This window comes from Polypterus senegalus, chromosome 13, assembly GCF_016835505.1.
Source record: "Polypterus senegalus isolate Bchr_013 chromosome 13, ASM1683550v1, whole genome shotgun sequence".
In the NCBI taxonomy this organism is placed as follows: domain Eukaryota; kingdom Metazoa; phylum Chordata; class Cladistia; order Polypteriformes; family Polypteridae; genus Polypterus; species Polypterus senegalus.
In genome coordinates this window covers 108558668-108574672 of record NC_053166.1, presented here as the reverse complement: position 1 = coordinate 108574672, position 16005 = coordinate 108558668, and the positions used below count along the sequence as shown (strand labels likewise).

Below are 16005 nucleotides of genomic sequence, written 5' to 3'. Positions count from 1 at the left end.
AGAGGGCATACCTTCTGGGATTCCCTCGTTTTGCTGGGAGACTTCAATGCTCGTGGGCAATGACAGTGAGACCTGGAAGGCGTGATTGGGAGGAATGGCACCCCCGATCTGAACCCGAGCGGGGTTTTGTTATTGGACTTCTGTGCTCGTCATGGATTGGCCATAACAACACCATGTTCAAGCATAAGGGTGTTCATATGTGCACTTGGACACCCTAGGCCTCAGGTCGATGATCGACTTTGTGGTCGTGTCGTCGGACTTGCGGCCATATGTCTTGGACACTCGGGTGAAGAGAGGGGCGGAGCTGATCACCACCGGTGAGTTGGCTTCGATGGTGGGGAAGATGCCGGTCAGACCTGGTAGGCCCAAACGTGTTGTGAGGGTCTGCTGGGAACGGCTGGCAGAGTCCCCTGTCAGAAGTACCTTCAACTCCCACCTCCGCAGAACTTCAACCACGCCCCGAGGGAGGTGGGGACATTGAGTCGAATGGGCCATGTTCCGTGCCTCTATTGTTGAGGCGGCTGACCGGAGCTGTGGCCGCAAGGTGGTCGGTGCCTGTCGTGGCGGCAATCCCCAACCCGTTGGTGGACACCGCGTGAGGGATGCCGTCAAGCTGAAGAAGGAGTCCTATAGGACTTTTTGTCCTGTGGGTCTCTGGAGGCAGCTGATAGGTACCGCAGGCCAAGCGAACGCGGCTTCGTTGTTGCTGAGGCAAAACTCGGGCATGGGAGGAGTTTGAGAGGCCATGGAGAACGACTTTCGGACGGCTTCGAGGAGATTCTGGTCCACCGTCCGGCGCCTCAGGAGGGGGAAGCAGTGCAGTGTCAACACCGTATATGGTGGGGATGGTGCGCTGCTGACCTCGACTGACGCTATGGGTCGGTGGGAGGAGTACTTCAAGACCTCCTCAATCCCACTAACATGCCTTCCATGAGGAAGCAGAGCCTGGGGACTCTGAGGTAGGCTCTCCCATCTCTGGGACTGAAGTCACCGAGGTGGCCAAAAAACTCCTTGGTGGGCAGGGCACCGGGTGGATGAGATACCGAGTTCCTTAAGGCTCTGGATGTTGTAGGACTGTCTTGGTTGACACGCCTCTGCAACATCGCATGGACATCGGGACAGTGCCTCTGGATTGGCAGACGGGGTGGTGGTCCCCTCTTTAAAAGGGGACCGGAGGGTGTGTTCCAACTATAGAGGGATCACACTCCTCAGCCTCCCTGGAAAAGTCTATTCGGGGTTCTGGAGAGGAGGGTCCGCCGGATAGTGAACCTCGGATTCAGGAGGAACAGTGTGGTTTTCGTCCTGGTCGCGAACAGTGGACCAGCTCTTCACCCTTAGCAGAGTCCTGGAGGGTGCATGGGAGTTTGCCCGACCGGTCTACATGTGTTTTGTGGACTTGGAAAAGGCATTCGACCGTGTCCCTCGGGAATCCTGTGGGGGTGCTCGGGAGTATGGGGTACCGGACCCCTGATAAGAGCTGTTCGGTCTCTGTACAACCGTGTCAGAGCTTGGTCCGCATTGCCGCAGTAAGTCAGCCCGCTTCCAGTGAGAGTTGGACTCCGCCAGGGCTGCCCTTTGTCACCGATTCTGTTCATAACTTTTATGGACAGAATTTCTAGGCGCAGCCAGGGTGTTGAAGGGGTCCGGTTTGGTGGACTCAGGATTGGGTCACTGCTTTTGCAGATGATGTTGTCCTGTTTGCTTCATCAGGCCGTGATCTTCAGCTCTCTGGATCGGTTCGCAGCTGAGTGTGAAGCGGCTGGGATGAGAATCAGCACCTCCAAATCCGAGCATGGTCCTCAGCCGGAAAAGGGTGGAGTGCCCTCTCAGGGTTGGAGGAGAGATCCTGCCCCAAGTGGAGGAGTTCAAGTATCTCGGGTCTTGTTCACGAGTGAGGGAAGAATGGAGCGTGAGATCGACAGGCGGATCGGTGCGGCATCCGCAGTGATGCGTGCTCTGCATCGGTCTGTCGTGGTGAAAAAGGAGCTCAGCCGTAAGGCAAAGCTCTCAATTTACCAGTCGATCTACGCTCCTACCCTCACCTATGGTCATGAGCTATGGGTAGTGACCGAAAGAACGAGATCGCGAATACAAGCGGCTGAAATGAGTTTCCTCCGCCGGGTGTCTGGGCTTTCCCTTAAAGATAGGGTGAGAAGCTCAGTCATCCGGGAGGGGCTCAGAGTAGAGCTGCTGCTCCTCCGCATCGAGAGGAGTCAGATGAGGTGGCTCGGGCATCTGATCAGGATGCCTCCTGGACGCCTCCCTGGTGAGGTGTTCCGGCACGCCCAACCGGGAGGAGGCCCCGGGGAAGACCCAGGACACGCTGGAGGGACTGTGTCTCCCGGCTGGCCTGGGAACGCCTTTGGGATTCTCCCGAAGAGCTGGAAGAAGTGGCCGGGAGAGGGAAGTCTGGGCCTCTCTGCTTAAGCTGCTACCCCCGCGACCCGACCTCGGATAAGCGGAAGAGGATGGATGGATACAAGCCTTAAGTTTTCCCCCGTTGGCCATGCTCTCTCTCTCTCTCTCTCTCCCAGGGGTAGGGGTCGATTTGTTTTTCAATCTCAATCCTATTTTTTGTAAAAATTGATCGATTTGTATGGAATGATTACAATAAAATTATTTAAAAAAAAGTCTTACCAACCTAAATAGAGCACTTTTGGTTTAAGAAGCAGAATAATACAGTTTATTGACAAACACATACATACATAGACATACAAGACAGGGCCCAAGACAAACTTACTCATTGCAATTTGGTCCTTTGTTCATGGTGTGTTGTGCTTTTCTTAGGCTCTTTGCTGTATTATCTGCAACTTCATAGGGAAAAGCCTTACTCATTCTGGCACAAGAATTTAGATACTGGAGTTCTCATCTTAAAATAATAAATGCTTCTTGGAATTGGCTTAGCAGAGTGGATCTAAGCTTTTTGGTCCACTAAAAGAATGGCTCACCAGGTTTTACATTTCTGAGAATGTAAGCAGTCATTTCAGAGAGTGCCAGGAGATTCCCCCCCCAAAGAGATAGGAGTGCAGGTAGTTTTTGAAGAAAGATGTAACCTATTGCGAATGGAATAAAGTCACTTGCAGTTACAAAATCAGTGCTTGCTCATAAGCACAATATTTTGTCCATCACTGTTGTCTCTCATTGAATTAAAGCTCTTTGTTCAGACTTAGGCACCTTCCGGTCTGAAATGGGGACTCTGCAAAGATGTCAGTTCAACACTGACTTACACCTTTGTTTTTAAACAAAGTACAGGCTGGTACTGCTTAGAGTTGTCCTAATACCAACATTTCAAACTTCGATACTATACCAAGTATTGAAATTCAATACCATTTTCAATACTTAACATACTATAATGTAGCTCAAAAATACTTTTATCACAAAATAAAACCAACATTTAACCTTTACAACCTTTTGTACCTGCAGCTGAGGTAGAAAATATACACCATAAATACACCAACCCACACTAAATAGACATTTAAATAAAATTAACAGTAATGTACAATAATTTATTGTACAGCAAATAATCATCTCAATCAAACGTAATCATCCTGCCTGAAGAAGAGGCCTGAGTTGCCTCGAAAGCTTGTATATTGTAATCTTTTTAGTTAGCTAATAAAAGGTGTAATTTTGCTTGACTTCTCATTAACCTGTTAAATCTTCTGTCTTAACAAGCCTTGAGTGCCACTAAAAGCCTAGCAGAATGGGCAATGCCTACTTTGTCTTATACTCATTCACAACTCTCACACACACACACACACACACACACAACTCCACTTCAGACCTGTTAAATGTAAACTCAGCAAAAAAAGAAACGTTCCTTTTTCAGGACTGTGTATTTCAACAATGTTTTAAAAATCCAAATAACTTTACAGATCTTCGTTGTAAAGGGTTTAAACAATGTTTTCCATGCATGTTCAATTAACCATAATCAATTAATTAACATGCACCTGTGGAATGGTCGTTAAGACCTTAACAGCTTACAGAAAGTAGGCATTTAAGGTCACAGTTCTAAAAACGCAGGACACTAAAGAGACTTGTCTACCGACTGTGAAAAATACCCAAAGAAAGATGCCCAGGGTCCCTGCTCATCTGTGTGAACGTGCATTAGGCATGCTGCAGGGAGGCATGAGGACTGCTGATGTGGCTAGGGCAATAAATTGCCATGTCCGCACTGTGAGACGCCTAAGACAGCGCTACAGGGAGACAGGAAGGACAGCTGATCATCCTCGCAGTGGAAGACCACGTGTAACAACACCTGCACAGGATCGGTACATCCGAATATCACACCTGCGTGACAGGTACAGGATGGCCACAACAACTGTCCGAGTCACACCAGGAACACACAATCCCTCCATCAGTGCTCAGACTGTCCGCAATAGGCTGAGAGAGGCTGGACTGAGGGCTTGTAGGCCTGTTGTAAGGCAGGTCCTTACCAGACATCACCAGCAACAACGCCGCCTATGGGCACAAACCCACCTTCGCTGGACCAGACAGGAGTGGCAAAAAGTGCTCTTCACTGATGAGTCACGGTTTTGTCTCACCAGGGGTGATGGACAGATTCGTGTTTATCGTCGAAGGAATGAGTGTTACACCGAGGCCTGTACCCTGGAGCGGGATCGATTTGGAGGTGGGGGTTCCGTCATGGTCTGGGGCGGTATATCACATCACCATCGGACTGAGCTTGTTGTCATTGCAGGCAATCTCAATGTCTTGCGGTACAGGGAAGACATCCTCCTCCCTCATGTGGTACCCTTTATGCATGCTCATCCGGACATGATCCTCCAGCTGGACAATGCCACCAGCCATACTGCTCGTTCTGTTCTGTGCGTGAGTTTATGCATGACAGCAATGTCAGTGTTCTGCCATGGCCAGCGAAGAGCCCGGATCTCAATCCCATTGAGCACATCTGGGACCTGTTGGATCGCAGGGTGAGGGCTAGGGCCATTCCCCCCAGAAATGTCCAGGAACTTGCAGGTGCCTTGGTGGAAGAGTGGGGTAACATCTCACAGCAAGAACGGACAAATCTGGTCCAGTCCAAAATTCATCATCAGAAGGCTTTTTACCTAAAAATAAAGGCTATTAGGACTCTAGATAGACAGACAGAGTTTTAAGGATTTATTGCAATAAATCAACACAAAAAATAACAAGGACTCAACCCAATACGGCCAAATTAGATTGAGCGACGATCATTTCAACCATTGAAGCTTTTATAACAATTTATCCTTTTGGCTCATTCAATCAGCTGGCTCTGCACCTGGTTCAATTGTCCATTATTCCTCTTGGTGTCTGGCTTATTCTGATTGGTCTTAGAGTGGGTGGATGGCTTTCTCTTTCCATCTTTGGGCTTTCCTGATGTAATTTCCTATCTTTTCTGACCTTGCTCTAATGAGCTGGTTTACTCACCTTCACTGACTCCCTCTTACTCCCATCCGACCAAATCTTGAGTTTCTGTGGGAACCCTTATCTCGTTAGACTGGTCTGCTAGTGGAATGTGTTTTCTTTTTATTCTGTTCCCATTTTTTCTAACTGGTCAAGGCTACTTAATCCATATATGGGTTTTCCTCTCTTAGGCTTTCCAAACTTTTTACTATAGTAACCTGAAGCTTAAGCTTTATTTAAAAAGTAGTATAGTATGTGCTTTCATTTGATCATTGCTTGCCATGCTTAATTTGTCTTAATTTCTACTCTAAGGTTAATTGCTAATATATTTTTATATTTTTACTAATGCCTGCATTTGCTAAGATGCATTACAGTGTGACCTTGTTTGTAGTAAAAGACCTTTTGTTGATTCATCAATCCAGCTGCCTTTAGAGGCCCCTTTTCCATGTTATCTCTTCCTAGCCTTGAATCACAGGTGTCCTCAAACTCTTATCTTGTCTAAAACTGGTTTCGCTGTATCAATTTAGCTATTCTTTTCATTACTTTGGAAGATTTGCTGTAAGCCTATAAAATAATGCAATATAACTGATTTTTTAGTTAACCATTTGCTAGACCTATCGTATTTTGATTTTATATTCTAATTTATGCCTAATCTAATGTTTTAGAAGCTTTTAATTACTTTCTTTGGCTCTATATGCTAATTTGCTATTCCCTTATGCTAATAAAAAAATTTTCCTTCTACAGTACCAAATTACTTGTGGGCATTTTCTGTTCCATAAGCAAAATAAATTCTGCTTAAAGTAATAAAAATTGAGACATTACAATATTGATGTCATATAAATGGGTGAATACTTAAGTTATTCAGGATCATTTTATTTATATTAACTTTTTAAATCTGCTTTTGCAACAGCATTTTTTTCAAATCAGACTTGTCAGAAAATCACTGTCAGGTTTGATATTTATGTTTTGCATCAGTATATAGAGGAAACATTAGATGGATAATAACACTTACTAATGAATAATATTTAATAGACAAGTCAGATTAATTCAAATTTCAAATGTCAGAAACTTGTGATGCTCTAATATTGCACGTTTCTTCCAACTTGAAGGCTACTTCTGTGAAATCAAGCTGATCAATTATTTCAGAGTTCTTGTAAAACAACTCTTACATTTTTTTCAAGGCGCTGAACTTAAGTGACAAAGCTTTGTTTCTACTTAGCTGTGTAGTAAACCAGAACAAGCCATTGAATTGGACTATCCACCCCTGCATTAAATAATCATATCTGGAGATGGCATCCATTCTCTCCCTCATACTTTTCAAATGTGTGCTGCATATGTTTACACCACGTTCATCACATTTTACTTGTTATACTAATGAATATTACTTTTTAGTATGCCGTTTCAAGAGCCACCCGGCAATTATGTACTTTGATAAACACATTCAAGGTCGTTTCATCAGAATGGTCTAACTCATGCTTCAATGCATTATAAACACCCAAATGAATATCTGGCTATAAATGTTTAGAAACACTAAATAAATGCTATTTTGGAATGAATATATGTAGCATCTCATTGTGCAAAATCTTGTAGACTAGTCACTGGTAGAAATATACTAGTTAGAGCAACATCTATTACATTGAAAGGATAAAAACAAAGCATCCATTCCTTTATCAGGGTTTATGGGTGGTGCAGCATTAAAAGCAATTGACTTTTCATTTGTAACTCAGTCATTCAAATGAATTAAACAAGATAAAATAATTACAATGCACAGCTTATTTATGCCACATCATCATTCTCTCAAAAGCAAACACAAATCAAGTATTTCTATTTTGGAACTAATTCAATAATGACATAAATGTGGTAATAACATAAGCTTTCCTTACTTTGAAAAAGAGGAGAGCTTTTAATTTTACTAACATAAAAATTCAGTACAATTTAAACAGGCACAATACCAGCCATCCTCTGTTGACATTCAATTGCTGTATAACACCGGTCAACAAGCATTTCATTGCTGGGCTTCTTTCACCTGTACTTTTAACAAATTTCATTTGCTGACTCCAAATTTGAACACAGTTTTCATCTAGCATGTCCCATTTTTTAGTTATAAAGTTCTAGGTGTTGGACTATTAGGGTGACTGGACAGTAAAGGCGGACAACAATATTGATAAATACCGTTAATTCCACCAGGGATATCATTGAAATAAACGAATTCACCACATGTTGCTGACAGCTGTGAGTTATTTACCTTGTCATTATTAATTTTATTTAAAATTATTAATTTTTAATTAGCGGAAAAAACATGTTACTGATGACGAAGTTTTATAGGACTCTAAAGCATAATGATACAACTCAGACATGACGCTGCAGTAGGTAATCGGTTTTACTGTTTCCTTAACATTGCATTTCAGGACATTTCGTTCGTTAGATTCACCATTACTTTGAAAATTGTTGTTAAAAAGTGTTTTTACTGATTTGTTTACTGGGGACTTTTTAAACTAGTTTCCAGGCATGAGCAGAAGACTTTGTGTTTACAACTGTGACAATTTTTGTTATGTCTCTGGACAATTTACTCCACAAGACCAGCGAAAGAATATTTCTGGCAGACTTAAAACTGCATACAAGCATTACTTTGGCTGTAAACTTGGTGACCAAGAGAGTGCTGCACTATTTTCTATTCAGGTTTAACAAATTGGCTGAATGGCAAGCAGAAGAAAATGCCGTTTGCTGTACCCATGGTGTGGTGGGAACCAACAAACTATCGTTTAGATTCTTATTTTTGTATGAGAAATATTGGTGGTTTGGGGAAAGATTTCATCTGTTGGTTCTTGCAAAGAGAGACGGCTGTGCAGTACAAGTGCAAAAACAAGTGCTTCAAACATTTTTGAGCACGCTGACCTCGCTTTTATATTGAGGTAAACAGACAAACATGTTTTAACATGTCTCTGGTATTGTATTTTTTCTGAAAACAAACCAGAAGACATCAAAACAATTTTGGTGGGACATAGTTCAATCTCCAGAACCATGTGTTGATATATTATATTGATATTCAAAAGTGTCACAACGTCAATGATGTGTACCACAAAAACCTAAAGTGCTAGCTTCATTCCGATTTCATATATGAAATCGGTGTAAAACAAACTTAATAAAGAGCTGGTCTGAAGTTCCCACTAACAAACAAAAAATATTTTTTGTAAACCAGTATAATCAAAGTTGCTAACCTGGAATGAAACACTTAATTTCATTATGAATGTTCTCCTATGCCTTTAGTGTCCTGTTAATCTTAAAACAGCACCTGCCCATTTCAAATTTTCTGCACTTGACAGAAATTTAAACATTTTGCATAAATTTAATATAACTGGGGGGAAAAAAGTGTTAGAGGAGGGATACCGTGGGGTTATATAAAACTTCCACGAGGGCTAGCCACCAAATGATGATCTAGGCTGTATATTTAAACCCAAATTGTACAAAACATTACAGTATGAAAAAAGGATGGGCTTCAGATTACAAAAATTGGGACACAAGCAGAACAAAGGTATTCCATGATTTTTCAAATACTAACTAATTTAAGAAATTGTATTTAACGTCATCACAAAGCACGTACTCAAAAGCAGGTAAGACTTAACTTTACATGCCTTTGTACTAAGTACAGAAAACAGAATTGAAGCTTTTCATACTGTTGGGGAAAAGGCAAAAAAAAAAAAACACAGACAGTAACACACACAAGGGAGTTTGAAACATTTTTAATTATACAAAATTATTTAAAACATCTGATAATTAACATTTTTTTCAAATATTTTGTAAAAAAGATTATAATAAATACACCACCCACTAAGAAAAAACTACAAAGAAACAAATTATGTTTTTTCTTTTTCTGTCCTTTGTAGACTTTAAGGGTGTAAGTCAGAACCAAAATAGACTTTTTTTTTACAAAAATAAAATATACCTTAGCGAAAGGCAAGAATACTCAGGATAGCAAAGTGTAAAAAAAACGAAAGCATCACTGAGAACTACCCCGGGAACTAGACTCTGCTTGTTCTGCTTCTTTCCACTGGGTCGTCCATGAGCGGGGGTCTTGTTCCTGCAACTAAACACAGTAATTGACACTGTAAGAAAGTATTTAGACAAAATAGTAAAAAAAAAAAAAATTACATGCATACAAAGCCTTAGGTAAACGTGAACTACAGAATAGCTATGCAGAAATTTTAAAACAATAATGAAGAATTACATGCTCTGGGATTTTGCAGACATTTAACATCCATTAGACAGATGTTACTCCTTTCCCAAACATGACAAGCAAATTGAACAGAAATACAGTGTATGTACAGCACTCATTTGTCCAATAACTATTGAGATCTACAAAGCACAGGAGGAAATGCACAACTGAGTGACAGTTTTCCTAATTGTAATGTCCATGTCTGCAAGATCATATACACAAAAAGGAACACTTTACCCATGTGCATATTACACAATATATAAGACAAATCAGTCGAGTGGATTTTGATTGTTTTCCCTTGTTCACTATTGACTCCAGCCTTGTGCCCAAAATAGAAGATATGACTCTGAACAACTTAATGTTGGATTCAACAATAGAACAGTCTAAACGAGAACAGATCATCCAGCCCAACAAAGCCCACCAGTCCTAATTATTTCTTCCAAAAAAAAACCCCAAAAAAAAACATCAAGTCGAGTTTTGAAAGTCCCTAAAGTCTTACTGTCTACCACACTACTTGGCAGCTTATTCCAAGTGTCTATCGTTCTTTGTGTAAAGAAAAACTTTGTCTGTGCAAAATTTACCCTTAAGTTTCCAACTGTGTCCCTATATTCTTGATGACCTTATTTTAAAATATCAGTCTCGATCCACTGCACTAATTCCTTTGATAATTTTAAATGCTTCAACCATGTTACCTCTTAATCTTCTTTTGCTTAAACCATATAGGCTCAGCTCTTTTAATCTTTCCTCATAATCCAATCCATGTAGCCCTGGAATAAGTGTAGTTGCTCTTCTCTGGACCTTTTCTAGTACTGCTATGTCCTTTTTGTAGCCTTGAGACCCAAACTGCAACACAGTACTCAAGATGAGGACTCACCAGTGCATTATAAAAGGTTGAGTATAACCTCCTTGGACTTGTACTCCACACATTGTGCTATATAACCCAACAATATGTTTGCCTTCTTAATGACTTCTGAACACTGTCGGAATGTCGATATCTTAAGAGTCCACTGTGATTCCTAAATCCTTCTCATAAGGTGTACTCTCAATTTTCCAACCATCCATTGTGTATTCAAACCTAACATTTTTACTTCCTATGTGCAATACTTTACATTTACATTAAATTTCGTCTGCCACAAGTCTGCCCAAGCCTGCATGTTGTCCAAATTCTTCTGTAATAATTTAACAGATTCCAAATTATCTGCCAATCCATCTTTCTTGGTATAATCTGCAAATTTAACCTGTATGTTACTGATATTCCTATCTAAATCATTTATATATATTAAAAACAGAAGCGGTCCTAGCACTGACCCCTGTGGAACACCACTCTGAACATCAGGCAATTCTGATAAGGTTCCTAGCACCATCACCCTCTGCCTCCTGTGTCTCAGTCAATTCTGCACCTATCTACAAACATCACCCTGAACTTCCATTTCTTCTGTTTGATGCCCAATCTCTCACGTGGCACCTTATTAAATGCTTTCTGAAAGTCAAGATAAATAATATCACATGTTCCAATATTATCATATACTTTTGATGCTTCTTCATAAATTTCCTGCGGGTTGGTAAAACACAACCTGCTTCTTCTGAACCCATGCTAACTATTCACAAAAACTCATGTACTTGCCATATGCTGCTCAATTTTACCCTTAATAATTGTTTCCATTAATTTTCCTGTAATGCACGTTAAGCTTTCTGGCCTATAGTTGCTTGGATCGGCCCGGTCAACCATTTTATATAACAAGATAATATTTGCCATTTTTCAGTCCTTTGGAATCTCCCCAGTGTGCAGTTTATATACAATTAGGTACATAAATATTTGGACAGAGAAAACTTTTTTCTAATTTTGGTTCTGTACATTACCACAATGAATTTTAAATGAAACACCTCAGATGCAGTTGTAGTGCAGACTTTCAGCTTTAATTCAGTGGGGTGAGCAAAACAATTGCATAAAAATGTGAGGAAACTAAAGCATTTTTTTAACACAATCCCTTCATTTCAGGGGCTAAAAAGTAATTGGACAAATTAAAGAACTGGAAATAAAATGTTCATTTCTAATACTTGGTTGAAAACCCTTTGTTGGCAATGACAGCCTGAAGTCTTGAATTCAAGGACATCACCAGATGCTGGGTTTCCTCCTTTGTAATGCTCTTCCAGGCCTTTACTGCAGCGGCTTTCAGTTGCTGTTTGTTTGTGGGCCTTTCTGTCTGAAGTGTAGTCTTCAACAAGCGAAATGCATGCAATTGGGTTAAAATCAGGTGACTGACTTGGCCATTCAAGAATTTTCCACTTCTTTGCTTTAATAAACTCCTGGGTTGCTTTGGCTGTACGTGTTGGGTCATTGTCCATCTGTATGACTGCATTTAGCTGGATTTGAGCAGACAGTATGTCTCTGAACACCTCAGAATTCATTCGGCTGCTTCTGTCCTATGTCTCATCATCAATAAACACTAGTGTCCCAGTGCCACTGGCAGCCATGCACGCCCAAGCCATCACACTGCCTCAACCGTGTTTTACAGATGATGTGGTATGCTTTGGATAATGAGCTGTTCCATGCCTTCTCCATACTTTTTTCTTGCCATTATTCTGGTAGAGGTTGATCTTGGTTTCATCTGTCCAAAGAATGTTTTTCAAGAACTGTGCTGGCTTTTTTAGATGTTCTTTAGCAAAGTCCAATCTAGCCTTTCTATTCTTGATGATTATGAGTGGGTTGCACCTTGCAGTGCACCCTGTGTATTTACTTTCATGCAATCTTCTCTTTATGGTAGACTTGGATATCGATACGCCTACCCCCGGATAGTGTTGTTCACTTGGTTGGCTGTTGTGAAGGGATTTCTCTTCACCATGGAAATTCAATCATCCACCACTGTTGTCCTCCATGGACGTCCAGGTCTTTTTGCGTTGCCGAGTTCACCAGTGCTTGCTTTCTTTCTCAGGATGTACCAAACTGTAGATTTTGCCACTTGTAATATTGTAGCAATTTCTCGGATGGCTTTTTTCTGTTTTCGCAGCTTAAGGATGGCTTCTTTCACCTGTATGGAGAGCTCCTTCGACCAGATGTTGTCTGTTCACAGCAAAATCTTTCACATGCAAGCACCACACCTCAAATCAACTCCAGGCCTTTTATCTGCTTAATTGATAATGACATAACAGACTTGCCCACACCTGCCCATGATATAGCCTTTGAGTCAATTGTCCAATTACTTTTGAGCAGCTGAAATGAAGGGATTTTGTTAAAAAATGCTTTAGTGGCCTCACATTTTTATGCAATCGTTTTGTTCACCCCACTGAATTAAAGCTGAAAGTCTGCACTTCAACTGCATCTGAGTGGTTTCATTTAAAATTCATTGTGGTAATGTACAGAACCAAAATTAGAAAAAGTTGTCTCTGTCCAAATACAGTGCATCCAGAAAGTATTCACAGCGCATCCCTTTTTCCACATTTTATGTTACAGCCTTATTCCAAAATAGATTAAATTCATTTTTTTCCTCAGAATTCTACACACAACACCCCATAATGACAACGTGAAAAAAGTTTGAAGATTATTGCAAATTTATTAAAAAAAAACAAAAAAACAAAATTGAGAAAGCACATGTACATAAGTATTCACAGCCTTTGCCATGAAGCCCAAAATTGAGCTCAGGTGCATCCTGTTTCCCCTGATCATCCTTGAGATGTTTCTGCAGCTTAATTGGAGTCCACCTGTGGTAAATTCAGTTGATTGGACATGATTTGGAAAGGCACACACCTGTCTATATAAGGTCCCACAGTTGACAGTTCATGTCAGAGCACAAACCAAGCATGAAGTCAAAGGAAGTGTCTGTAGACCTCTGAGACAGGATTATCTCGAGGCACAAATCTGGGGAAGGTTACAGAAACATTTCTGTTGCTTTGAAGGTCCCAATGAGCACAGTGGCCTCCATCATCCATAAGTGGAAGAAGTTCGAAACCACCAGGACTCTTCCTAGAGCTGGCCGGCCATCTAAACTGAATGATCAGGGGAGAACGGCCTTAATCAGGGAGGTGACCAAGAACCCGATGGTCACTCTGTCAGAGCTCCAGAGGTCCTCTGTGGAGAGAGGAGAACTTTCCAGAAGGACAACCATCTCTGCAGCAATCCACCAATCAGGCCTGTATGGTAGAGTGTCCAGACGGAAGCCACTCCTAGTAAAAGGCACATGGCAGCCCGCCTGGAGTTTGTCAAAAGGCACCTGAAGGACTCTCAGACCATGAGAAACAAAATTCTCTGGTCTGATGAGACAAAGATTGAACTCTTTGGTGTGAATGCCAGGTGTCACGTTTGTAGGAAACCAGGCACCGCTCATCACCAGGCCAATACCATCCCTATAGTGAAGTATGGTGGTGGCAGCCTCATGCTGTGGGGATGTTTTTCAGTGGCAGGAACTGTAAGACTAGTCAGGATAAAGGGAAAGACGACTGCAGTAATGTACAGAGACATCCTGGATGAAAACCTGCCCCAGAGCGCTCTTGACCTCATACTAAGGCGACGATTCATCTTTCAGCAGGACAATGACCCTAAGCACATAGCCAAGATATCAAAGGAGTGGCTTAAGGACAACTCTGTGAATGTCCTTGAGTGGCCCAGCCAGAGCCTAGACTTGAATCCGATTGAACATGTCTGGAGAGATCTTAAAATGGCTGTGCACCGACGCTTCCCATCTAACCTGATGGAGTTTGAGAGATGCTGCAAAGAGGAATGGGCGAAACTGGCCAAGGATAGGTGTGCCAAGCTTGTGCATCATATTCAAAAAGACTTAAGGTTGTAATGGCTGCCAAAGGTGCATCGACAAAGTATTGAGCAAAGGCTGTGAACACTTATGTACATGAGATTTCTCAGTTTTTTTATTTTTAATAAATTTGTAAAAACCTCAAGTAAACTTTTTTCACGTTGTCATTATGGGGTGTTGTGTGTAGAATTCTCAGGAAAAAAATTAATTTAATCCATTTTGGAATAAGGCTGTAACATAATATGTGGAAAAAGTGATGCGCTCTGAATACTTTCCGGATGCACTGTATTTATGGACCTAACTGTATTCATTCATTAACCTCCTTAAGAACCAGAGGATAATTATTATCTGGTCCTGGTGATTTGTTTTAATTTCAGTCTATTTAATCTGAGAAGTACATCTCCCTCTACAATTTCTATATCACTCAGTACCTCCTTAGTAGTCCTATTTACTGCTGGGAGGTTATCCACTTCCTTAGTTTTAAAGACCTCAAAATAATGCAAGTTTAGAGTGTCTGCTATTTCACTCTCTGTAATTTTTTTTTATTTCCCCTTTACTATTCCTGATGCACTTCACCTCTTCCTCGACTGTTTTTACTACTAAAATAAATACAGAATGAATCTCTTCGGGTCATCTTTCGCCTTATCTGCTATATTCCTCCAAACTGTCTTTTAGCCTTCCTAATATCCTTCTTAATGGTTGCCCTCATGTTCTCAACGATTCACTTTCAGTCATTAGTCTTATATGCCTTATAAAGCAGTTTTTTCTTTTGCAGCTTCTTTTTGAAATCTTTATTAATCCACTGTGAAGTTTTTAAAGAATTTCCTATTAATTTCAAATTTAGGTATATATATGTCCTGCATTACATGTAAAACATTTTTAAACGTGTTCAACTGCTCCTCGACTGTCTCCACACTTAAAAGCTTATCCCAGTGTATCCTCCTTAGACTTTGTTGCATCTGGTCAAAATTTGCCATACCAAAGTTCAACTTAACAATTTCAGTCTTTGCATCCGCACTCTTACAAAATAACCCTAGTGGTTCAAACACATCTACACCCTCAATTCTATCTTGCTTATTACAAAATGCTAAATCCAGGCAAGCTTTACCCCGTGTAGGTGCTTTAAAATTGCAAACAAATTACATATTACAATTTGTGGACATTTCAAGGCAAAATCCAATAATATTGAAGATTTTCAAAAAACATTTCTAAAGAGAAGTTAAAATTACTGATGGGTTGTGGGATATTTTACTGGCTGATAACAGGAACTGATAAGCTCTTTCTTAAACAGATGCCCTTCAGTACAGGTCTGAACAGGATTTAAATTTTCCCTGTGTCTATTAATATAAAGCACTGATTTCAGGCTTCCCGAATCCCAGAATTTCTAGCCTATTTTTGGTCAGCAGATCTCAATATTGTTCCCTACAATAAACATAATTCAACATGTAAAACTTTAAGTAATACTGCTAACAGAATATTGTTGTTACTGCACCCTTTACTTAGCCTACTTAATGTGTACTTTTTAAAACCTGATGTGATCAAAAAGGACCCAGCAGAAAAGAGGTACTCAATGCACAACTTTACATTTCTTTATCTGACTGATAGAAGGAGAGCTAAATCCCCTTGGGAAAAAATAGAAACAAATTTGTAGTGTGCCACTTTTTTAGA

General features: G+C 40.8%; 1 protein-coding gene across 4 annotated transcripts in view; it reads right to left on the bottom strand.

Annotated features, from left to right (window-relative positions):
• Positions 1 to 9195: 9195 nt before the first annotated feature.
• ndnl2 (necdin-like 2) overlaps positions 9196 to 16005 on the bottom strand; it is a 92990-nt gene continuing 86180 nt past the window's right edge. For 2 of the 4 annotated variants that reach the window (XM_039775300.1, XM_039775299.1), the window contains exon 12: positions 9196 to 9463. In XM_039775300.1, coding sequence (XP_039631234.1) covers positions 9304 to 9463 — 160 coding nt within the window. In that variant the 3' untranslated portion in view covers positions 9196 to 9303. The remainder of the gene's footprint in view (positions 9464 to 16005) is intronic. The other 2 variants (XM_039775297.1, XM_039775301.1) reach the window with 2 other exon arrangements.